Raw genomic sequence first — 24,514 nt, forward strand, 5'->3', positions numbered from 1 at the left:
ATTTATGCACGTTCTTTATATGCAAATTTGCTCTTATGCAATGAACATATTTAGACCCATAATTCATTATATGTGAGGTAAATTTGCTCTTATGTAATCAGCATAGATGCCCCCCTGCTCAAGCAGGTAAGTCTGTGCAGGGAGGAGAAAGGGCTGTGGCCCTGCTCACCCCAGCCTCGCCAGCAGCGGCCCCAGGGGCAGCTGGCGCCAGCTCCCTGCAGCTGCTGGGCTGCACCGTGTCCCGTCTGGGGCTCAGCCCAACCCCTGGGCTGCACCATACCATGGTGCAGGCAGGTGGTGTCAGCTGCTCCCGGGACCACTGCAGCACTGGCTGGGGTGAGTATAGATAAGAGGAACCCCCCAGGTGGCACAGGAACACAGCACTCACCCCAGCCCCAACTGCACCAGCCCCAGGAGCAGCTGACACCAGCTGCCTGCACCAAGGCACAGTGGAGCCCAGGAGCAGATACAAGTGGGGACAGGCAGACCACGGTGTAGCCCAGCGGCTGCAGACAGCTGGCACCAGCCACACTCAGGGCCGCTGCAGCTGGAGTGAGTGCTGCTCTGTTCCCTCTGCTTTGCTGCCTTGTGCAGCCCCAGGAGCATCACCCCTCCCCCTGCCCCTTCCCTAGTCCCAGCCTTACTCCTTCCCTCACCACTATGAGAACCTATCCCTATTTGTTACATTGTAAAGTGGGTTCACTTTATGCAAATTTGATTTATGCACCATTCTCCGGGAACATACATACAGCATACATCGAGGGGAACCTGTAATTTCACATGCTGAGCTCTGGTACATGTGCTGGGGGTTGCCTACCCCTGTTCTACAGTTCTATTAGAACTTCTAAGGTATAACGCTAAAAATAGACTTCAGAAGAACTACCATACAAGCTTACCTATATGCTGCAGGAAAACAGTGGCTATTAATTCAGTGATTCACTGTAGAGATACAGCTGAGTTCTTCACTAGGTAATCTTTACCTCTTTCAGGCAGCTAGCAGATAAAGCCACCTAATGTATTTAGATCAGTCATTACTGAACAGTGTCTATAATAGGAAAGTCTATGTATTACATTCAAACAACAGAAGAGTATTTTTCTGAGAATTACTTAAATGCTTCTGGCCTGACTTCCTTCGTATTAATTTGGCTTTTTTATTTGTCAATACTAAATCACACAATTAAAAGTATTCTAAATTACTGTTGTTTACCCAAATATAATATGGTCCTGAATTTAAGATAACCCCCTCCCAATAATTATATACATGGAAATTACAATTTTCCACGTATAGAATCTAATTATTGGAGGACTGTCTTAAAATTCACCCCACCCCTACTGCAGGCAGTGAAGGGACAGGTGATGAGGGGGGCAGTAATGGGGAAGGTGGGGTTCAGATAGTGTGGGGGAACAGTAACAGGGCAAGCAGTGGGAGGTCGTGGGGAGGCAGTGAAGGGAGCAGTGTGGCACAGTCAATAGGGAGGCAAGTGATGGGGGCCATGCAGCTTTCCCTCTGCCACTTGCCCCCCCACCACACTTACTCCCCCTTGTGCCTGCCTCCTGCAGTCTAAGGCCCTACCTCCCCTTTCCCCATCTTCTCTATGCCACTTCTCCCTCCTCCAGGACCCGGCCCCCAAAGTCTCTCCCCCACCATCTGCCCTCCATCTGTCTCTCACCTTTTCTTCTGTGCCAGTAGGGTCTGTCCCTGCTGCAGCCTTGGGGCAGAGTATAGCTCCAAGCTAGCCCTGTAGCGGCAGCATGGACTCAATACTACTGCCACAGGGCCAGGCTAGAGCCATGCTCAGTGCTCCAGGCTGCAGTGAGGTTGGAGGCTGACAGCACGGACCAAAAATAAGGGGGCGTGCAACGATGGGGAGAAGCAGTATAGGAGTGAAGCAGGGGCAGCAGGGGCTTGAGGCTGTGGGGGGGTAGGCAGCAGCTGCTGACCTGCTTTCTCTGTATTTGGGGATTTTGTATTTCTCTCTTCTCTGTCTTTCTGAGGGACAGCTTCTTAGAAACCTGGGGTTTGAGCCTGGAACTGGAGCCAGAGCCATGGCAGCTGCCTGGCCCCCCACCGCCTCCTACTCGATTCTAAGATGAGGCCCCCCCCCCACATTAAATAGAGAAAAACCCCGTATCTTTTAATCAAGTAAATATGGCAATTTTACTTGTACTTTAATCAGCTCTCTGGTTATCAGAGTGACATCAGCAAAGCAATCTGTTTAAGACTGATTTAACTTTGATAAGCAGAGAGCTGATTAAAGTACACGTAAAATTGCCATATTTACTCAATTAAAATGGGAGGAGCTTGGGAAACATGCACATATTTTGTGCATCAAATCCTGTCAAGAAAAGTATTTGTATGGAAAAAAAAAAAAAAAAAAGAAATCACAGGAGACCAGATTCTGCCTGGAAGGAAATAGATGGAGGAGCACAGGATGGGTGGTACTACAAAAGAGATGGTAAGGAATTGGAAACATAACTCCAGTCCTTATACACCCATCTGACCAGGATAGGGCTAGGTTGAACCCTAACAGTTAGCAGATGTAATACACCTGCAAGCCACTCCATTGAGCTACTATACCTTAAGGCAAAATGCTTCTTGGTGACTCTTTTGCACTGTCCCAAGACAGGTGTAAGGAGTCTATGTTCAGTACTGTGCACATGCAATACACAATTTTCTCTTTACACTTTGCAGTTCCAAGGACATTGCCTTAGATGAGAGATTTGCAACCAGGGTACCTTGAGATTCTTTTAAGGGTACCACACAATTTTAGCATTATTAGATATGAAAACATGATTTACAAAATAACCCAGAGATTTCATATAGGAATCCATAATTCAAAACATTTTGATCCCTTGTGGTCTTTCTGAGTTTTCTGTAACAGAAGAATTGCTCTACTAATTTTCTGGAGCCAAAAAAAGAGTGAAAAGTAAGAGCTGGCATTTTTCAAAAAGTGCCTTAAATATAACAGGGGACACCTCGAATCTAAAAAGGTTGAGAACAACTGCCTTAGATCACAGCAAGTGTAACTCGTCTTGTTAACCTTCAGCTGCCCTGAACCATCAGTTGGACAAAATGCCTCTCAGGTCAGTTTCTTTCTCTCTAGATTACCTGTCAGCAACGGCCCCCAAGCTATTTGGGCATGGGCTAATGAACAAATTAAATAAAAAGACGATGACTTTCCATGCATTAGCTGTTCTGCGGCTGTTCAGTGTCCACATACACACACTGGTCTTTTGGATTCAGCACCAGACTGGGATTCAGGAGAGTTCTGCTTCTGATATGGCATAGACTTCCAGTTCTGTTGCTATTTGTCTGTTCCTATATTGTGCAATTTTATAAATTTTACAATCCAGCCTGAGTAAGCAGCACAGCTGCAGTGCCCTACCACCAGACCAGAGACTAATCGTGACTCAAGAGTTGCAATTTGGTCATTGCCTCCCACTCTGTGCTGGCTCATCTATGTTGCCTGAGGCACTGTGGCTTGGGGGAGAGCAGATGAGGTTTGCCTGCACTCTTCCCTGTCAGTACCTGCTGACTCTCCCTCCATATGCACAAGATAAAGAAAGAGCAGAGTTAGGGCTGCTGCTGTCTCCCTCTCATGCTACTGGGCATAAGGCAGGGCTAAGTAGCACCTTAGAGACTTTTCTTTTCCATTTGGCTGAGTGTAGTGCCATCTACGCATACACAGTAGTAGTTAGCAGGGGTGTGTGAAACGGGCCATACTCAATTTGCATTCAACCCAACTCGGGGACAGTGATTCGACTCGTAGATTTGATCACTGTCCCCAATTTGATTTGGCCAAATCTGAATCTGAAGATTCAATGCTGATTCAGAGAATCAGCGATTTGGCCATAGACACAGCTTTAAATGTTTTATGTTTTTACATACCTTGAGGAACCAGGTGCAGCTTGTGAATGCTGTGATACTGGGGTGCTAATATGCTACTGTGCAGTAGTGTTAGAATACTGTGCAGTAAGCGTCGCTAAAAAAACTGTATGCTGGTGCAACTGCACAGTAGTGTGAACTACTGCACATTGATTTAGCTCAATGCGCAGTAACTGTGTCTCATTAATGAACATGTAGGCACGCCCAGTATTTCCCAACTTGGCATCTAAATCCCCTGACTGCCAGGGAGGGGAAAAAGAAAAAAAAAAAGAAAAAGAAACAGTACTGTGTAATGATGATAAACTGTACTTCAGCACCTGACCAAAACTTTATTAATAAAACATTACACTTAAAATGGCCGATAAAGCAAGGTTTAGGAAAGGACAACATGTCCTTTAACTGTACTGTCAGCATTATCCTAAGTGAACGAAATTTTAAAATTTACTTTGAAAAACTAAACAGAAATGCTTTTATAAGGTTTTATTTAATAACTGGAATATGGAAGGAAAGGCCACATTAGTCCACAGAAATACTCAGCTTTAGTAATACATAGAAGATGTAGATCAGGCTGTAAAGCACAATCCTCCATGCAGCCTCATATAACACCAGCATGGAATTTTCAGAAGCATTTAGTTAGCACTGCCCTGACTTTACTAAAACTGGCTTAACTAGTGAAGAAGTGGACAGGAGTTTTTACAATGTGCTGCAGCGGGCACAGAATTAGGCTACAACGAAGACCTTTTGTGAATTACATCCAAAATATCCAAGAAACTTCTCTCTAGAGTGGTCTGACATAACTGATGTTCTCAACATCTCTTCCTTTAATTAGTAGTCTATTAAAAAATTCTGTCAAAACATGCATGTTGCTCAGCAGCAATTAAGATACTTAATGTGTCGGCACATTAGATAAGTAAGTTGGAAGATATACGCTCTGTTTGGCTGCATTAGAAACAGAAAATTCAGCACTGGTACTACTCTGGACATATTTTTTAAAATGTCTTACAATAGTGCTATTTTTTAAGTATTTTGATAGCTTCCTATGACATTCTGGGCTGCTACTGTGAAAGTTCGAAGAATAAAGCAACCCCCGCACCCAATCACCAAAACTGATATACATACCTATATCAGGAAAGGTATCCTGGATTAAATAGTCCTTCAAAGAATACCAGACTACAGTTCAAAGTCCCAGCTTTGACAGACCAGCAAATAGGGTCAATTGGGATTCACTGGTTATTACGAGAGTTAGAAAATAAAACATATCCCAAACTAATCCTTGATATTAATATTTTAGACAAACTTTCACTTAACTGATGTGGCAACCAACAATGAAAAGTCATTAAACTAACCATGAAAGTGTAATTAAAACCAACAGTATTCCAACTTGAATTTGGAAATTTGAAAAGCATTCAAATGGACAAATGCCAAGTACTAGAACTCCTCAATTATTCTTAATAACCACATGATTCATTTGCGTCTTGCTCATATGTATCCTATAGCAAACAGATGGCGGCTTTTGGCATCTATCTAGAAGCAAGTATACAACCGTTTCTGTCTCCACCTTTCTATACAGGGAACCCTCTCACTGGGCAGACTATTTTATTTTGGAATTGGAAAGTCCTAAAGAAAATAAACAGAAACACTGAAAAGAATATTTATTTAAAGCCAGTAGTGAATCTAATGAAACATAACTGGCTTGTCTTATTCATAGCATCTACCAAACTCTTGGAAATGTTGGCTCACCTCCTCCCCAGATGTTTTACAAAAATTACATTTAAAAGACAGATGAACAATGTTTATGATGATTTAATATTTTACAGTTAGAGTTTGGGTAAACACACAGATACACACTAAAAAGGAGAGAAAAGAAGAGAAAGCCAATCTTGGTATGGATTATCATTCCCTTTGTCCCTTCAAGGAGAATAAAACATGAGATTTAAACATTACCATATACACAAGCATTGCTCAATTTTTTTGTCCGCTGTCCTATTGTTCTACATAGTACCATAACATCTTACTTACATAGCAACGATGTCCACATAAGCAACTATCCAGACTTCACATATTCCTCTATATCAAATTTACTAGGTAGACCTACACACTTTGGAACAGACCCCTTCGAATGTTCCCTCAAAGTCCTGGCCCAAAAAAGAGACAACACTAGCCCCATTTTCCCCCCAGACTAACAAACATCCTTTTATTATGATGAATTTACCCTGGCAGCTGTAACAGAAATATCTTTTTCTAAAAAGCCATCCCTCAGAAATACAGAGAAGAGAGCAATATTAAATCCCCAAATCCCAAATGCAGAAAAAGCAGGGCCAGTCTGTAATATTACATGCTATCTTTATGGTCCATGGAAAGTAACACACATTAAAGCAGGGGTCATCAATGTTTGCCGGCAGTGGGCTGGAATGACCCAGCTCAGGTCACAGGCAGGCCAGTACTAAGACCTGGTGCAAGCAAAGCTCCCCCGCCATCAAAACCCTGGCGCCTGGCTCCAGAGCAGTGCAGGCAAAGCCCCCTTCCACAGAAGCCACAGTTCCATAGGCTAGATTTGGCCTGTGGGCTGTAAATTGCTAACCCCTGCACTAAAGCATTTTTAATAAAAAGGAGTGATGCTCCCTCGCAGAGCTTCTAGAGACGTCAATCACACTGAATGCATGAGCTGTCTACACACAAGATACTGATATTACAAACATTAGCCTAGGTTGTGTTGTTTGGTTTTTGGTCTTAAGAGTCCACTTATGGTACAGTCCCTTAAGATAGGCAGCCTTGGTATAGTCAAAATGTTCCACTTAATGTAGATTAAACAAAATTAGGTGCTTAATTAAAACCTTAAAAGATGCTTTAAATAGAGATCACTGAAAAAACAATGCATCAAAATTGCAATTCCAATAATAGTAAATTCTGTGCTTTATAAAGTAAATATATTAACAATGTATTAGACATACATTTTATCCTAGTTACAGGGGCAGAACCAAGATAAAATCTTAAAACCACCTATGGTAGAGGCTGGCGGACACAAAAAAGAACAGCGTATTGTTGCTACATCATTATTTTTTTTTATTTTGTTGAATGCTCATAGCATGCATTAAAGATGGATAGAAGACCTAAGCCACATATGTAATCAGAATATCCAGATTTAGCTAATGTATATTTATTTTATAGTAGAAGATATTGACTTTTTCCTATAAAAATACTACAGTAACATGATCATGTGGGGGATGTAGGATTGTTTTTATTTAGGAATACAGGTTTCTTTCACTTTATGCGGGTTCTGTATGTGCCAATTCGCTCTTATGCCAGGACCCTTTTTATACCAAAAATTCATTATGTGCAAGGTAAATTCACTCTTACGCGATCAATGTGGTGGATGCCTGCAATCAGCTGCTGTGTGCGGTGCATTGTGGAAGTGATGTGCACCAAAATATAGTCTCCTGTGTGGATCTGTGCTCCTTGCTCATTGTCTGCGACACATGCTTCCGTAGCTGCAATCCCTATTGTGGTAACAGTCACCACCACCCTGTGCTTGTGCGTACTGTCTGCTGTTAGCGAGTACCAAAACTGTCTTGTAAAAGTGGTAGAAATGGGCCTGGGGGTCAGTACAATTGAGGTTTTGGAACGCATCCCTATTTGTTACATAGTGAAGTGGGTACTCTTTATGCGAATTTGACTTATGCACCTTTTTTCCAGGAACACGTGTACAGCATAAACTGAAGGAAACCTGTACAGGGACAGAATTTTCATTGTTGGATCAGCTCTTCTAGCCTAATAACCCATTTATCACAGTATTCAAAACCTGATCCTTTAAAAGAATGTGAAAATTACATATTGCATTTGATGAAGATGTAAGAAGTGCCATACTGGGGCCCACCAAGCCCAGCATCCTGTCTCATAAACCTCATAAACTTATTATCTACCAATTTTTAAATAATTAAATACTAAAAATCTTCAGCTACATTTATTTGTGCTGCTAGTTTCAAAAGTCTCAAATGGGGGGGGGGAAGAGGGGGTACGGATTTGCAAAAATGCTGAATGCTAACTTCATTATTTTCCATTAAACTAAACAGGCACACAAATGGCATTTAGATCAGGAGTAAATCATCTTCTAGGTCAGCAGGAAGCTCATTATGGGATGACAGTCCAAGTGACAGAAGCACTTTTCTGTGAGTGCTAAAGTAGTAATTTCCTGTGTGAGAGACTTGCTGCTGTTCTTGCATTCCTCAGGGTACAGTTCTTCTTAGAGGATGTTACTCTTCCACAGGAAGAGGAAGGAACCAGTTGTTATTGGATGTGTGGGCTGATAGCTGTTGGGCATTTTCTACATGCCTCGGAATCAGCTGTGAGAACTGTGGATATGGCTTAGATTCCCAGCCCCAGTTAAAAAAAAAAAAAAAAAAAAAAATCTTTGGCTGGCACAAGGTCACAGTTTACAAATACAGTATCTCAGGAAGTTAAGGCAGAAATAATACCTGGAACTTCTAAGCCTCCAGTTCCCAGAAACATGCCGATTGCTAAACAAACCACAAAATGAAACAGATGAACTTAAATATTCTTTAAATATTTCACCAAAAACTATGCTTTGTTGATCTAAGATAGTTTCTGTAACAACATTCTGGCAGATCTAAATCACCTACATAGCTATCAGAAAATATTGAATTTCTTTTTTAAAATATTAAGAATTAATTTAGTATGGCTATGGCAACAGCTAATAAGCTATGTCATTATTGAAAAAAGAGGCTACTTTGTTTTTTTAAATGAGGAAGCCTGACTTTACCCGGGTATGAGAGAGAAAGAATTCACAAGTCAGAATTCAGTCTCCAGTGAAAACCTGACATTATCTCAAGCTTCATTTGACTCCAAGCATAAAATGAAACTTATTATTAATGAACAGCATGGTATGTATTATTACTTAATTACATAACGGTGCAATGCACATTCCCCATTCTTTTCTAGTTATATGCCATATTAGAGTATTATCACGGCAAAACAGTATTAAGATCTCATTCTTCTCTTATTAAGGGTCCCAAGTCTTCTATGTATCTAATTTTAAACTCTAAATTATCATCACATGCTCTAGCATACCTCTCAGAGATACGCTGCACACTAAAGATTTTGATGCATGCATCTCTGGCATTGGAATTCAAATCAAACCCCATGCTTAAAAAACCCTTAGTTGCTACTCAAGTTTTGGCTCTGGTTTGACTCCTAATGCTGGTATACCATTTTCAAACAACAGCTAGCTCTGATGACTATTTTCTATTTACATCTATCCAGGAAGTTAAATCTTTTCTTTTCAATGGCCTCCTTGAGATCAGTTTACTGTAAAACGCTCTCTGTATGAGGACATATATTAAATTTTGCACCCGAGTATTCTCTGGAAAATAGGAAGAGGCAGTTGATGCAAAAAAGGTTGATGAAGGGAGACTGGGACCAAGTAATTGCTCTACTGAAGCTCTTCCTATGCAGAAACTCATTCTTCCAGCTGGAGGGATTCCAGCTCAGACTACTTGCCAATTCATTTTCACAGTCAAGCACATGAAGTGCAACAGTCCCCAGGTTGTTGTTGTCATCCCCCCACCCTTAGTAGATGGCTTTGGATTTCCTTCTGAAGGGAATGTGCCGAGGCTTGTATCAAAAAATATGACCTGTTATGATGGGAGGTGGCAAACAGCTGAATCTTCGCGGTCTCAAGGGCAACCTTGATAGTTATGAGATGCAAATGGTTATTGTGCAATCTTTGTTATAAGGACACCGTGTTTCTGGGATGAATGGATTAACAATAGTCATTTTGCATGAATGGACACGCTTGCAAGGGGCTGGCTATGATGCAAGTTGAAAACAAACAATAAAAATCTTTCTGCTTTTAGCATTTAGAAACGCAGACACCTACCATTAAAAGTATGGACTGCATTGCATCGTTTCACCTCTGAATAATAATTTCTGTGCATTAACTTTTGTTTTTAACCTTTTCAAAATTATCATGCTGCCTCTGTAAATACATCAGTTCAATCACTTAAACATTTTTTTATATCTTCCAAATTAATCCATTTCTTTCTTTTGAAAGGCAATGGTCCTTATCCTTCTACAGAGACCAAAAAAAGTCCTTACCAACTTGTACTTCTTGGTAACTTTGAAAAGTAAAGACAATACTGAGCTGTTCAGGATTCTTACTGGGCGCATCTACGCATGCCTCCGACTGAGCAGTTGTTACTGCACAGTCAATTAGTACTTGCTAAGTTACTGCATTACTGCGCAGTCCCAGCAGCAGATGGGTCATTTCCAAACCTATTGCACAGTAGCACTGGCATCAGTTTGCGACAGCTGCCACTACATCATCATAGTAATGAGCTATGGCACTGTATCTTATTGCTACAGCGACATAGCGTCTTGTGTAGATGCACACACTAAGTAGGAAAGATGGGAGAAGATGAGCAGCATTTTGAAATGGTCTTGAATAAGGCTGCTTTATCTTTCTTCCATATTAGTGAATTAATCATCTTTATAGTGAAAACCAGACTAAGTATTTTCAGGTTCTTTTATTTTTAAAACTGTAATTTATAAAGAATATTAGGAGCCAAAATGCTAATGGATTTTTTTACAAACATATTTTAAATTTAAAAGTCAATAGATATATGGGAAATCATGGGCATTATTTGGGAGAACAACAGACAAATTATTTTTTTCACATTTATTTTCACAGTTATAAAATTCAGTTTCTGACCTCTTAATTTTCATACATTGTATTCTTTCATGTATTTTCTTTTTCAAATCTCTGATTTGAATCACAGTTATGAGACAGCTATGAATTGGTTTTGCAATAAAATCTTTTCATTTGGATATTTCGTTGCTGCAGCACTGCTATCCTCCCATATTATCTCTCTTTCTCCATATGCGTCTTGTCTACAAATTAATATTATGTACTGCTACAGATCTCCAGGGAGAAAAAGGTTCAAAGACAACAGTCTCTTTTCTATCAATGTTAGAAATGTGAATTATTCTATATATCCTATGTGAGCCAAAACAAATCATGAAGAGATTGCTATACTTACTTCAGTAACACAAGGCAGAAACCAGGGGTAGATCCAAAGGGAGTACAGCCCCACTGCACTCCTATTTTGCACTGGACCACACTGCAGGAGCCTCTGGGAAACTTTCTCAAGTCCCAAAAGCAGGTGAGAATACCTGCTCCCTTCGCTCCTGTGCTCAGAGCCACGTCCCTTCTCCTCCAATCCCCCACCCTACCCAGCTGCTTTCCCTAACCCGGACATAGAGGAAGCTTCAGAACTGCTCCTGCCTGCTGCAGCTGGGCTACACAACGGCTGGGCTCAGCTGGGACAGTAACAGTAACAATGGAGGTGGGGTTCCCATGTCTTGCACCCGATCCTGAGGGACCAGGCAGGGCAGGGGTACCTACTCCTCCACCCATCACCATTGCTGCTGTCTTGTCACATTCCCACCTGAGCCCAGCCTCCACGCAGCCCAACTGGAACAAGCAGAAGCAGATTTGAAGCTTCCCCCATCCCTGGGACAGCGAGGAAAACAAATGGCAGGCGGGAAAAGAGGTGGGGAGGGAACATGACTTGGACCACAAAGGGGAAGGGGGAATTCTTACCTGCTTTCAAGACTTTAAAAAGTCCCTGGAAGCTTCCCCATGTGATCTGCCTGCACCAGCTGGAAGCGGGGAGGCAGCCATGCCTGCAGCGCAAGTTTGCTGCTCCTGCATCCCCCTTTGCCAAATCCTAGATCCACCTTTGGGCAGGACAAAACTAGTAAATCAATTGTCCATGTTCAAGTACTGGCTCCATGACTAAATTCAAACACACAGTTCAAGAATTCATAATGCTTTCGCAACTAAAAGAAAGGAAGTAACTGCCTACTGAAGGTTATAAGCAGGTTCTTCATTAGGACTCTGACTTTTGTCCCTACCACTAAATCACCAGAGAAGTGTTACCAAGTTAGATTTTGTATCAGGGTGAAAATAATTTTGTTTCACCTAATTTAAAAACATGGATATGAAGTTCATAAAATAAGGCACCATAAACAGGCTAATATTCAGAACAGTTTTGACCCTTTATAGAAAAGCCCCCAAAAGACAATACACAACAACATTCTTTTAGACTGTGGCTTATTTTATAGCAGTTAATTTAAATTAAATAAACTGGAAAATGTAATTAATTAAAGGTAAATTGGCTTTAGTGAGTTTACCACATAGAAGGGAATACCTCTTGGCTCTGTTAGAACTTCCCTTCAGAATGGTACCATAATACTTTCCCAAACACATCAACAGCTAAGGTCTCTAGGAAAGGAATTCAACAAGGAACCTGGAGATAAGGAAGAAAGGGGCTAGAAAGAGAAGCGAGGGCAGCCCTCCCATTTCTTGTGAACCTTGTCCAACTAAATTTAGGGGGATTTGATTATATCCCCTCCCCCCCAAGCAGTACAATGATTCTTGGTATATGGAAGACCATACCCCATATACTCCGGTGGTCACAACAAGCCATTTTTTAAATGCCAGGGCCAGTGCGCAGTGAGGCTAGGGCCTACAAAGTTTATATATCCACCCCTAAACAAAATCTCTAAAGATTTAGATCAGTTCTAACTTCAAAGCAGCCAGGGACACACACCTCACAGGCCAAAAGAGCAGGGGCTGCACAAACACAGGGGCTGCACTACTGGGGGCCATGGGCCCCATAAGCTGTATGTTCCATGTATGCACACAGGCCCCAAACCTTGGCTGCTGCTACAGCCAAAGCAATAGCAGCAATGGCAGCCAAGTGGGAACCTAAAGCTACATGTTAACCCCTGTGTGGACTGCATGCAGCCCATTGGCTGCCAAATGGAGAGCCCTGGTTTAGGCAATATGGAACTTGAGTGAGCCTGCTGACTAGCCAACAAAGTTACTCAAAGTTACTTCGTTAAGTCATTCACAGTGGAGTGAGCTATGGAAAGGGATGTTAAAAACAGCAAGAAAGGGTTCTACAAATGTCAGACTAAAAAGATAAATTAGGGAAATTGTTGGCCCACTGCTCAACAGTGAGGGTGATCTATTAACAGAAGCTGCAGAGACTTAAGTGGCTTACTGACTACTTTCCCTCAATCTTTGCTAAAAAAAACAACACCTGAAAACAGCAACCAATAAAACAAAGAATGGGAAAGGCTGAGAATCAGTGTAAGTAGATGTCAGAGAGCTTTTAACAAATTTGAATGAATTTATGTCAGCAGAGTCTGATGCTGAAAAAAAATCACAGAGCCTCTGGCAAAGTCATGGATGACAGGCAAGCTCCCAGAGGACCGAAGGAGGACTAAAATAGTGTCCATCTTTAAAAAAATGAGGACCACCCGAGGAAATTATAGATTAGTTGGCCCGACTTCAATACCCATACAATATTGAAGCAAATTATAAAACAGAAAAAGGAGAAAGGAGCGATCAGTAGCAGTCAACATGGATTTGATGAGAACAAATCAATACCAAATCAACTGCATTTCCTTCTCTGACAGGGTAATTAGTTTATGGATAAGAGGAACACAGTGGATACAGTATACCTGGACCTGAGCAGGGGCCTGTTCTTGGTCCAGTAGTGTTTAACATTTTTAGGACTTGAATACAGAGCCTAATGATCAAGTTTGTAGATGACAGAACTAAGAGGGGGCTTGCACAGAGGTATTAGAATTCAAAAGATTTTAGCAGAAGTAGAGAACAAGAATGCAGACAGATCACAAATGAAATACAAAGGCAAAATATAAGATGCTGCACCTAAGGATGGAAAACAGAATAGGTGGACATCAACTAGGCAGTGGCATTGTCGAGAAAAATCTGAGGGTTATGGTTCATTAGAAGTTCAACACGAGTCAGCAACGCAATCCTGTCATGAAAAAGCTTTGGGCTAAAGTAAGAGAAGTTTTATATGCAACATGTGGGAGGTGACCTTACCATTTATTCTACTTGGAGCCTGCTGGGCCTCACCTGGATGGCTTAGGAATACTGAATGCTGCATCTGTACAAAAGATTGCACCAGACTGTCTTTGAGGTCCTTTCTCATCCTATGACTATGACATCTATGACATGACTCCTTGCTTTCCCCAGAATAAAGTTAAATTACTCCAAAGAAAACATACGCTGTCTACACCCCAAGACAAGTGAACATTTCATGACAAGTTGGAAATTTGAACAAAAGCTATAGAACATGAGAAGCTGCGGTACAAGACAAACCATAAACACGGAAAATTAAGTCACTAAGAGTCACCATTAGGAGAGGAAAAGTGAGAGCCAGATTAAGCCAGAAGGGAAAGTGGATAGGGAAGAGATGGGTAGACAACAGATGACAGCAACCTGGAGGAAGGACAGTCGCATGTAGGGCTTTCCAAAATAAGGAAAAGGGGGGAGGGGGAAAGAGAACCTGGAGCAGAAGTAAAAAAGGGAAAAACCCCAAATACTCGCACCTTCAGGTCTGATTCAGTCTAGTGAGCACGGAGAAGTAATCGCTAGCTACAGAATGAGTCCCAGATACAAAAATCCAGGTCTCTGAAAGCCAGACGTGAAGACATTGCAGATGGTGGATTTTTTTAGAAACAGAAGGAGTTACAGAGCCAGAAAGAATAAAGATGGAAGGCCATAGGCATGCGTTTGGGGACTGTGGCACAAAAGGAACAGAGGGTGAACAGATGGTGACTGAAGGAAAGCTGAGGTTGAGGCAAATGTTATTACAGATGAGAAGGCCACAGTAAAGGAAGATGGAAGTGTGGACTCTGGATTTGTGCCAACAGAAAAAGGGAAAAGATTGGCATAGAGAGAGGAGGAGGAGAAGCAGGCAGACAGGAACTGTGAAGGGGTGCAAGTAATAAGGATAGGGGAATAGGTCAAGAAAGAGAAAGGTAGGAAATGGATGGTATAGTATGATAGAGTGGTACAGTGAGAGCCATATGCAAGCAGCAGAGGGACAACATAATATCAAGGAAGTTCACTACCGATAATGTCAAAAGGGCAGTGTTTTGCAGTTATTTCTCTTTTAGTAAGTCTAATAAAAGGCTGTAAAGTGAAAGAGATGCTGTCCAAAAAAAAAAAAATATAGACTGAAAGGGATACTATGAGTGGCACATTAGCTTTTCATTTCATCATTAAGCCCTATTGTGAAATCTGTGCCCAAATGTTTCATAAAGCAGTACTGGACCATTTAAGAAAAAGAACAAGATGAAGCTGATACAATAAAATGACTGGGGATCTTTATAATATCATTTTTATTACCTTTAACTAACAGAGATTAACTCTGAGATCAGTGCTGAATGTGTGTGAAGTAGGGGAATTCAACATGCTTTGAAAAATTATAGATGGAATTCATTAGTTATCCTACCCATTAAGTAACCCTTAAGCTGTCAAGACTACTTATGATACTTATAAAAAAAAGTATGCAATAAAGTGGTTTATTTTGACCCCAGTTACGCTAAAGAGCCATTTACTTGTTGGAACTGAAAACACACTACCAATATTGCTAGTAAGTATCAAAGCATGCAAAGTTACAGCAATCTTTGCCAAATATTAAGACTTTATGTGGGGATTTCAGTTTGGCAGGGAATTGGAGAGGGAGGTAAATAATCCAAGCTTTTACAGTGCTTTGCATCCAGAAATCTTAGAGTGCTTAACAAATACTGAATTATCCTCACAACCCATCTGGGCATAGGTGTTACTATCACTATTGAGTCTATGGAAACAAAACCGATCAAATGATCTATCAGAAAGTTTGTAGCAGAGCAGAGTGCAGAATTCACATCTATTCCCTAGTCCAACTTCTATCCATAAAATCATTCTTTCAGTCCATAAGTCTTGATGTGCTTAATACTGCCCAAGGCATATTCTTTACAAACCATGTCATCAAAATTATTAAATTCAGTGGAACTATTTCAGAGCTATGTTTAAGGGGAAAAAAAAATTTTCACCCTAGAAAAAGAACTCATTTTAACCTAACTCCACATCTTTTATTACCCAACACCAAGTGCATTTTTCTCCTCCTACGAAAGCACCATTTAAACACTGCCTTTCTTTCCTCCCACACTTCAGTGTTACATGAAAAGTTAATACCAAGAGGAGTTAATCCTATCGTTCTTTCTTAGTACACATTTTTTTTTTTCTGGAAAGCTAGCAGACACCATAAAAGGACAAAAATTAAAACATTAGTGGCCCTCTGTCAACAACATTATACATTATGTTTTCCATTATATTACTTATCTGTAACTCAGCTTAGAAAAATCAAATGCTTTGTAACTTAAATGTATAAATATATGACACTGTAATATCTTAGTAGCCAGTAATTAGCTTCTCCTCAATACCATCACAGAAAGCTTATGCCAAATTAAAACTTCAGTACTGTACCATTTTATCATTAACTGAAAATTGTGAAAGGAAACGTTACCATGAGGGCTAAGATATTTAACGCTCTGAACAATAAAACTGTTTTTTGGACTGGGACTATACTTTATCCAGTTAGCAAATTATATATTGCCACTAATATGTTAATTTACACTATGCTCTGTCCTTTTTCCCCAGGAAACTTACCGGAGAACTGAAAGACGAGGAAAAACCGATATCTATGACAGGTGGATCAAGCGTTTGCAAATCAGTCACATCAAAGTTAGGATTGATCTGTTGAAAATGAAATTGGAAAATGGAAAGTCATTTTCTTACAACAGCAAAAAACAGAATCAAGGTTAAACCCTTTAAGATCATCTGTTATACAAGTCCACCACTATTAGCAATATAAAATAAACTGTTTCTAGTCATCTTTCTTTAACCCTGAAGGATGCAGATATAAGTAACAATTTTTATCTGATCTGGCCACAGAAAGTAGTTCATAGCTGTGACCAAACAAGTGCACAGCCGCAGGCAGCTTAAAAAAAAGGGCCAATCAGGTGAAAGCCCACATTGCATGAGGTACCAGATAAAGACCTTTCAAAATGTAGCACCTTCTGTTTACTTGTGTCTACAGAGCTGCCAAGCCTGTTACTGTTTTCAGTATGGGAGTGGGCAAAGGGAGTGGAAGGAGTTCAGTCCAGGGTTTTTTCACCCACCTTGGAGGGTGGGGTGGGTGTATTGGAGCCCCCCTCTTCCTTCCCCCATCCCCCCCCCCAGGATGGGGGAGCTCCAATTCATCCACCCTACCCTTCAGCACCAGCTGAGGAACCCCAAGAATAAGTTCCTTTCACTGGCTCTCCCCACCACCTTCTGAAAACAGCAAGGACTGGTAGAAAGCCTGGCTATTGCTATGGGAACCTAGCTACAGGCTCCCAGCCTGCAGCTAGATTTCCCTCTGCCCTGGAACCAGCAGTGAATTTCTGTTTGGTCTGGGGTAATGTAACTCAGAATGTTTTTCAGAAATTGTTCTGAATTACAGCTGGGAGCTGCACTTCCATCTGCACCCAAAGGTATAACTATGCAGTACAGAAACAAACACATTATACAAAGACAAATTGTAAGCGAATCATTTATGTTTTTATTATGAATTTCAAATACTCTGAAAACTGAGGCAAGGGCTCTTACGTTTAGTGTAGCAGTTAGGAATCAAGCAGCTCAGTTTTACAATAAATTATGAAAATGTATTGAAAATAATGATTATAAAATTAATTTTAGCAGTTACATCATTATAAACAACATCATTACTGTATGATGTTCACAATTCAAACCAACCACCAACGGATAGCTAATGATTTTTGAATATATGAAATCCAAAACAATATTTCCTGCTCCCCATCTTTCACATGGGTTTCTAGATTTTGTCTCAGGTAATCTGAAAACAGTAATAAAAAGGGAAGCATGTTGTTTTGTAGTCTGTTCTACAAAAGAGTCCTTGTAACATTTTTGTACAATAATCTCATCATTTCTCTCTCTTGATGTGTGTTCCCACTATATGCAATAGTATGTAAACATTTTACAGGAACCTAAAGTGAAACTTAAGTCTAATGCTACAGCCTTTGAAGCAATAACTACAAATATGACAAAAACAAACACCACTTACTTACACCTCTCCATGAGTACACAAGCCTCCCAAAGTAGATGGCTCTCTATCTGCAGAGCCCAAGAATGACAAAACATGGCACGCTCAGGACTTAAACTATCTCCTCTGCCAATTCAGGTATTCATAAAGCAACCATGAGAGAGTAGGGCTACTCTCTCAACAGCAAAGTCCATAAAAACATCTGTCCACAACCTTAAAATGACTTTCAACTATGTTCAAAAGAGAGGAGTTGTCATTTCAGAATGTGCATTAGCTGTTACAATACAATTGTTAGGTTGCTCCGGTAACAGCGCAAATTATCTAAATTACTGTAATTTTAATGAATGAAATAGGATTACAGTTATAAGTTTTACTCCATATATATTTCTAGTGTACCATACAGATGTGCTACTTACATCCTAACAGTTTACACTGGTTTCATTCCATACTGATAACTGTTAACTTCCATCCATAACCTAAGCTCCATTCTCCAAAGTCATTTAGACATTTAAAAAGCAAAGATCTAGCCGCACTGTAGTGTACTATATAATGTAGTAGTAAAATACCCAAGCTAGCTTAGGTACTAGAAAGAGGCTAGCTGTAGCAGCGCAGAGACGCATGGTAAGACAAGCATAGCTTCATGTTGTTGTGACTCCTGATAAATGAGCTATCTTAGGTATCTATACTATGCATACTGAAGCATAGACTTAGCTTAAAACTCTTTGAAAAGTACTTTTTTTCAGACGAATATTTTTTCAAGTCATGAAGCAACATTAGTTTCTGTAGTAGCTGAACTGTGTGTATAGAAGTCATGATGTCTGACAAATATGCAAACACTGTTTCAAGCTGAAATATTTTAAGCTGATTGATACAAAATGCTATATGCTGTCTGAAATCCACACAACAAACTACTGGAGATTGATTCTCTCAAGCTACTAATTTAAAAAAAATCATTCAGCAAGTCATTAGCTATGCAAATTGGCAAATAAGATAGAACGGCTTACTCTATAATTTTAAAAAAATCACTTTCATTCATTAAAAAGGAAACTACAGGAAACATTAACATAGACTGTAAATGAAATGTAAAAAACTCATCTTTCATTAACCTCAGGGTTTTATATATGGCTAACTTTCAAGTGCCTGCTCCATAAAATCAACAGCAAAGTCTGTTTATATGGCTACTTTTATGGCTCCCATCACCATAATCTCTTTCACTATCATCACAATCTTTGACATGTTTGTCCTCTTAACATCCATGAAATAGGGAAGTACCATTATAATCATTTTACAGATATGAAACTGAAGCATAGAAATGTTAAATGAGTTTGCACAAGCTCGTACAGGAACTCTGTGGTAAGGCAGGAAAATGAACCAAAAACTCCCAATTCCTGCTAATGCATTAGTCACTGATCTCTCACAGTTAGCTTTGAGTAATTCTTTTGCAGAAATTTTGATTTTTACTGTTCTTTATGTTATTGCTTGTTTGGGTTGATAAGGATGTATTGGGTAGAAAGGGGATCTCTGTATTGCAAAGTTGTTGGTTTTTGGTTTTTTTTAATAAAAAGGTCTTTTCAAAGATAGGTAGATTTTTCACTAAGTCCTTAAAATGGTCAGACTCTAGATCAGCCTACTGATATATAAAAGTTTGTTTCATGCTTAGGTTCCCTCAATCAAAAATGCTTTATCCCAGTTCACACAATTTTTTCCTGGTGTTTTGTGATGGTTTTGGGTAGGTGGGAAGGTGGTGACTGTCAGTTTAATCTTTAATCTGTTGTGTACTTTAATTAAGCCAAAACTTTAAACTCACATTAGAAGCTGACTGAGAAATAACTGGAAGAGCTAAGATCTGGAGAAAATGGGCAGCACTATCAGGTGGAGCTTAGGCTTCTGGGGAATTCAGATTAAGTTTCTAAGATCTTTGTATTTTGTTTAGCAAGCCACAATACACTGGGATAATGTTTAAGGAGCTTTTGCTTCATATTCTATTCCACTTGCTGTTTCTGTCTCTTACTTTAAGCTGCCCTGAGCCTCTGTTGGGAAGGGTGGCATATACAGGCAGCTTACACCGTTTTGAGTTGCAATGTTTCGCACTTGCAATGTTTATGAATTGACACCCTGTTTCAACTTTGACAGCAGTTTCAACTTACAACGCTTGATCCGATGCGACGCCACACCAGCAAACCAGTTCACTGTGTCGCTCATCTCCCTGAAGAACATCTATCCAAGCTTCCTTGGACACTTTCTTTAAGAAAGCAGCTAAGACTCCAGAAAAACCTGCAGCCAAGACTCCTGAGAAGACTCCAGCCAAGAACTCTTCAAAAAGTCCAATCAAGAGCCTTTCAAGTTCATCCAGCAATTGATTTCTTTTAAATAAAGTAACTATGGTTGAAACAGCTAAGAATAAAATATACAGATTCTGTTGGTTACCTCCCTCTCCCCACTAGTTTTTTTTGTGTGTGTGTGGCACAACACGGCATCATTCTTGAGTGGCCTGTTTATACTGCCATAATAAAACATGATTATGCATCATATAGTTGAATTTCACCATCATGCAGTTAAGGCTGAGACTATGGAATCTCTCTGTAGTAGTGGGTACTGGAGAGAAGAAGGTAGAGTATAGGTGCTCCTGTGGAATTCTGCCTTTGGTGAGAAACAGCCCTTACCATCACCATACTAGAAGTGATGTTGGAGAGGACTGATTGGAGCCAAAGTAATTCTGAGCCATCTACCATGACAATGAATCTAGAGTCTTCGGCCTTATGGTGTCTTCAACATGAAAAATACTGTAAAATCAGCTATCTCCTCCTATTCAGCTTAAAAAAGAGAATGAGGGAGGAAAGACACTTACCACAGAATCAATGAGTCAGAAGGGACCTAGACAGATCATCTAGTCCGACCCCCTGCCATGGGCAGGAAGGAGCACTGGGCGTGGGAGGGGTCATAAGACCCCAGGCAGGTGCCCATCCAGTCTCCTCTTGAAGATCTCCAAGGAAAGTGAAAGCACCACCTCTCTGGGAAGCCTGTTCCAGGCTCTGGCCACCCTTACCATGAAGTAGTTCTTCCTAATATCTAACCTAAACCTATCCTCCCTCAGCTTGTGGCCCTTGTTCCTGGTGACTCCAAGGGGGGTCCTGGTGAACAGACTTTCCCCAAGTCCCTGCTGGTAGCCCTGATAAAGTTGTAGGCAGCCACAAGATCCCCCCTCAGTCTCCTCTTGTGGAGACTGAAGAGATTCAGGTCCCTCAGCCTCTCCTCATAGGGCTGGCCACGGAGGCCCTCAACCATGCAAGTGGCCTCCTCTGGACCCTCTCCAGGTCCTCCACATCCCTCTTGAAGTGCGGCGCCCAGAACTGGACACAGTACTCCAGCTGCGGCCTGACCAGCGCCACAGAGGGGGAGCAAGACCTCTCTGGACCTGTTAGTGATGCCCCTGTTGATACAGGACAGGGTGCGGTTGGCTCTGCCTATTGCTTCGTTGCATTGGCGACTCATATTCATCCTGGAGTCAATCCTGACTCCAAGATCCCTCTCTGCCTCTGTGCCACCGAGAGGGTCAGCCCCTAACCTATAACCATAATGCTGGTTCCCTCTCCCCAGGTGCAGCACCCTGTACTTGTCCTTGTTGAACCACATCCTGTTCAGATCCACCCATTTCTCTAACCTATCCAGATCTGCCTGGATGCGGTCCCTGCCTGACGGTGTACTCACTTTACCCCACAGCTTGGTGTCATCAGTGAACTTGAACAGGGTGCTCTCCACACCCTCGTCCAGGTCGCTAACGAAGATGTTGAACAGCACCAGCCCAAGGACCAAGCCCTGGGGGACTCCACTGCCCACACCCTCCCAGGTCGACATCGACCCGTCCACCACCACCCTCTGGGTGCGTCCCTGGAGCCACTTATTCAAGCTTTAGTTGTATTGAATGTAAAACAAAGAGAAGAAAAAGTAGAAAAATGTGCCTGCGAGCAGGACTTTTTGTACAGTCTAACTGTGCCAAACTTATTAAAAACTTACAGAATACATCTAACTAATCATTAGTGAATTTTTTAGTCAGTTTCAGCTATTGTGATGAAAAAACCTCAAAGTGTTGCTCTGAATTTACACCAAATGTACAAGTCATAATTTAGCCTCTGGATTGTAACCCATGTAATCTTTCACCTCACAGTTGCTTACAGCATCTCAACTCTTTGCTCATTTACTCTCAGAAGTCACCCTTACATACCACTTTGCTAACTGAATGCCACTCTTAGAACAGATATAGAACAATATTAAGCATATTTAAGCAGTTTTCTCCATTGTGACAGGGTTTTACAATGGAGGGCTATGTTCTGCATTTCATTTAGGAGTTTTACCATCAAACCGTCATTTTGATAAGCTGCCCCAGAGCTATTTAACAGAAGCTACGACAGAACTAAACTACTTCCAGTTCATTCATAAAACTAAATGTGTTTAGCATAATATTATTAAGCAAAAAAAAATGACCCTGTATCAAGCACATAAGCCATTTTAATTAAAACTGACATTTGAACTTATGTTCAAATGATTTTTATTTTAAACATCTTGTTTTTGTTGGGTTACAATATCTCTGCACAATTGTATTTTAATTGAATATATTGACATAATCAACCAAAGTTTATTTTCAATCTTTGTATGGTAAAGACAATTAGGATTAGCCCATATTTAGATGAACCGGTTTACTCAAAGATAAGATACAATAATAATTTAGTTTAAATGGATACAATTATGAAAGTATAAAACTCTTACAACATACAACATTTATTTTACAATAGTTTCCAACTGTTGAAAGCCAGATTTAAGACAATGTGGAGTGCTTACACACAAGACTGCATAAGCTTAAATCAAATCAATGCAATACTGGAGAAACAGCTTGTCTACATTACAAGGACAATTCAGATTAAAGTACAATGTAAACTTAAATCAAATAGATGCTCCCTAACAATTCCACATATGGAGACCCTCATTCTTGAATAAGAATGCTTATTTTTGGTTAGCCAAGTTCACTGACATCACGGACACAAGCTGTGGAAACCTAGCTACATAGATTCATGTCATTTCAAACTTTGTAGCCTGCCACATCGTGATGTTCTGTTGACTGGTTGCATCAGTCTGGTATTCTTTTGCTCTGAACACAACCAGCCTTGATGCAATTTGCTCCAGTTTGATGCCTTAAGTTCTCCTTCAGTTTACCCATTCCAGGATCTACGACCCCAAAAGTTAAATGTGCAACTTTCCTCCTACTTTCTTGCAAATGTTCCACCACATGAAGTGGTAAGTTTTGCCACAACCATGGAGAAAGCTGTATTGCAAAGAACCATGCAATTCCTTCACCCGACTCAAGGCAGGCCCTTCCCTCTGTACACATATTCATTCATGGTAACAAAGACCGGTTTATGAGCAAGTTGTCATAACACAGTTTTCTCAAGGTTTGCTTCAAACTTGTTTAGCCCATTCACATGTCTATGGCCTAAACTAAACAGGAATAAGGGGTTCTTATTCTGCAGTAGGGATATCTATGTAGGTATTCTAGTTAGTTAACTGAAACAGTTAACTAATACAACTGTATGTGAAGACCTGCCCTAGATACAAATAAGAATAGAAAATGTAGGCATCACTTCCTTTTCCTTTCCACAGACAAAGTCCTCAGTAATCTGAATATACTTTATTTTCATCCAATTTGTAAAACGGAATCAAGTGCTCAGAGCCTTTCACCTTCTGACTTTTTATCCTTGCAATGTTCTGTCAATATCTTTGCTGAATATCCTTGATATGTTGTTGAAAAAGACCCCTGGCCATGTGTAAAGTAAGGCAAACCAGGAGCAACAGGCAGGAAAAGTTAGACAGGGGGAATATAATATATGGATTTTCTAAAAACAGTTAGTATTTCTTCATAAACCTTAAAACAGTCACTAAAATTGACTTAAATAAGAGTATTATCCAGTGATCAAAAAAGGACCTAAAAACTATAATTGCCTCTTGTTTACCAAACAAATATTTTGAGCTGCATGGGAAGATAAATTGCAGTCTATTTATGGATTGTCATTAGGGGTAGCTTTCTTTATCATTTTCATTAGTGATAGGGATAAGGTACTGAACATGAACGCCTTGTGCCTCCTGAGGCAGGAGGGGCATGCCAACTATCCACAGGTGGCTGCGGTGGCAGCAGCAGGGGCGTGGTGGCGGCAAGCAGGGATCATCTGCAGGTGGCCAGGGTGACATTGGCGGTGAGGGTAAGTGGGGACCACCTGCAGGTGCCCACAGCAGTGTCAGCGACAGAGGTAGGGGAGTGAGCAGCAACCACCCAGAGACCCAGCAGCAGCCGCCTATCTCAGGGGGTACGCATTGCCAATGGTACTCAACATTACACTAATAAAGTTCACAGAATGGTACTTATTAAATGAGGATGAACTGCAAAACACAAGGTGAAATAATACAAAAGGACAAGGAAGCTATGCAAGCTGGCACATCTAACGAGAGAGAGAGAGAGAGAGAGAGAGAGATGTAACAGAAGGAAAATATGAGAAGGGAACATCCTGAAAGAAACCTTAGCGTGGTATTAGCCAAGCACACATGTGTTATGACTACATAACTAAATCAGCATGGATTTTGTGCTATTCGTGCAAAA

General features: G+C 40.8%; 1 protein-coding gene across 4 annotated transcripts in view; it reads right to left on the reverse strand.

The window, feature by feature from the left end:
• Positions 1–24,514, reverse strand: part of POC1B (POC1 centriolar protein B) — a 75,277-nt gene that overhangs the window by 18,762 nt on the left and 32,001 nt on the right. For 2 of the 4 annotated variants that reach the window (XM_090042656.1, XM_090042657.1), the window contains one exon: positions 16,437–16,523. In XM_090042656.1, coding sequence (XP_089898782.1) covers positions 16,437–16,523 — 87 coding nt within the window. Of the gene's footprint in view, positions 1–6,925; positions 8,401–11,501; positions 11,639–13,820; positions 13,885–16,436; positions 16,524–24,514 lie in introns of those variants that run through there. The other 2 variants (XM_090042659.1, XM_090042658.1) reach the window with 2 other exon arrangements.

Source organism: Crocodylus siamensis, chromosome 4 (genome assembly GCF_052110815.1).
Source record: "Crocodylus siamensis isolate JL-2025a chromosome 4, ASM5211081v1, whole genome shotgun sequence".
NCBI lineage: Eukaryota > Metazoa > Chordata > Crocodylia > Crocodylidae > Crocodylus > Crocodylus siamensis.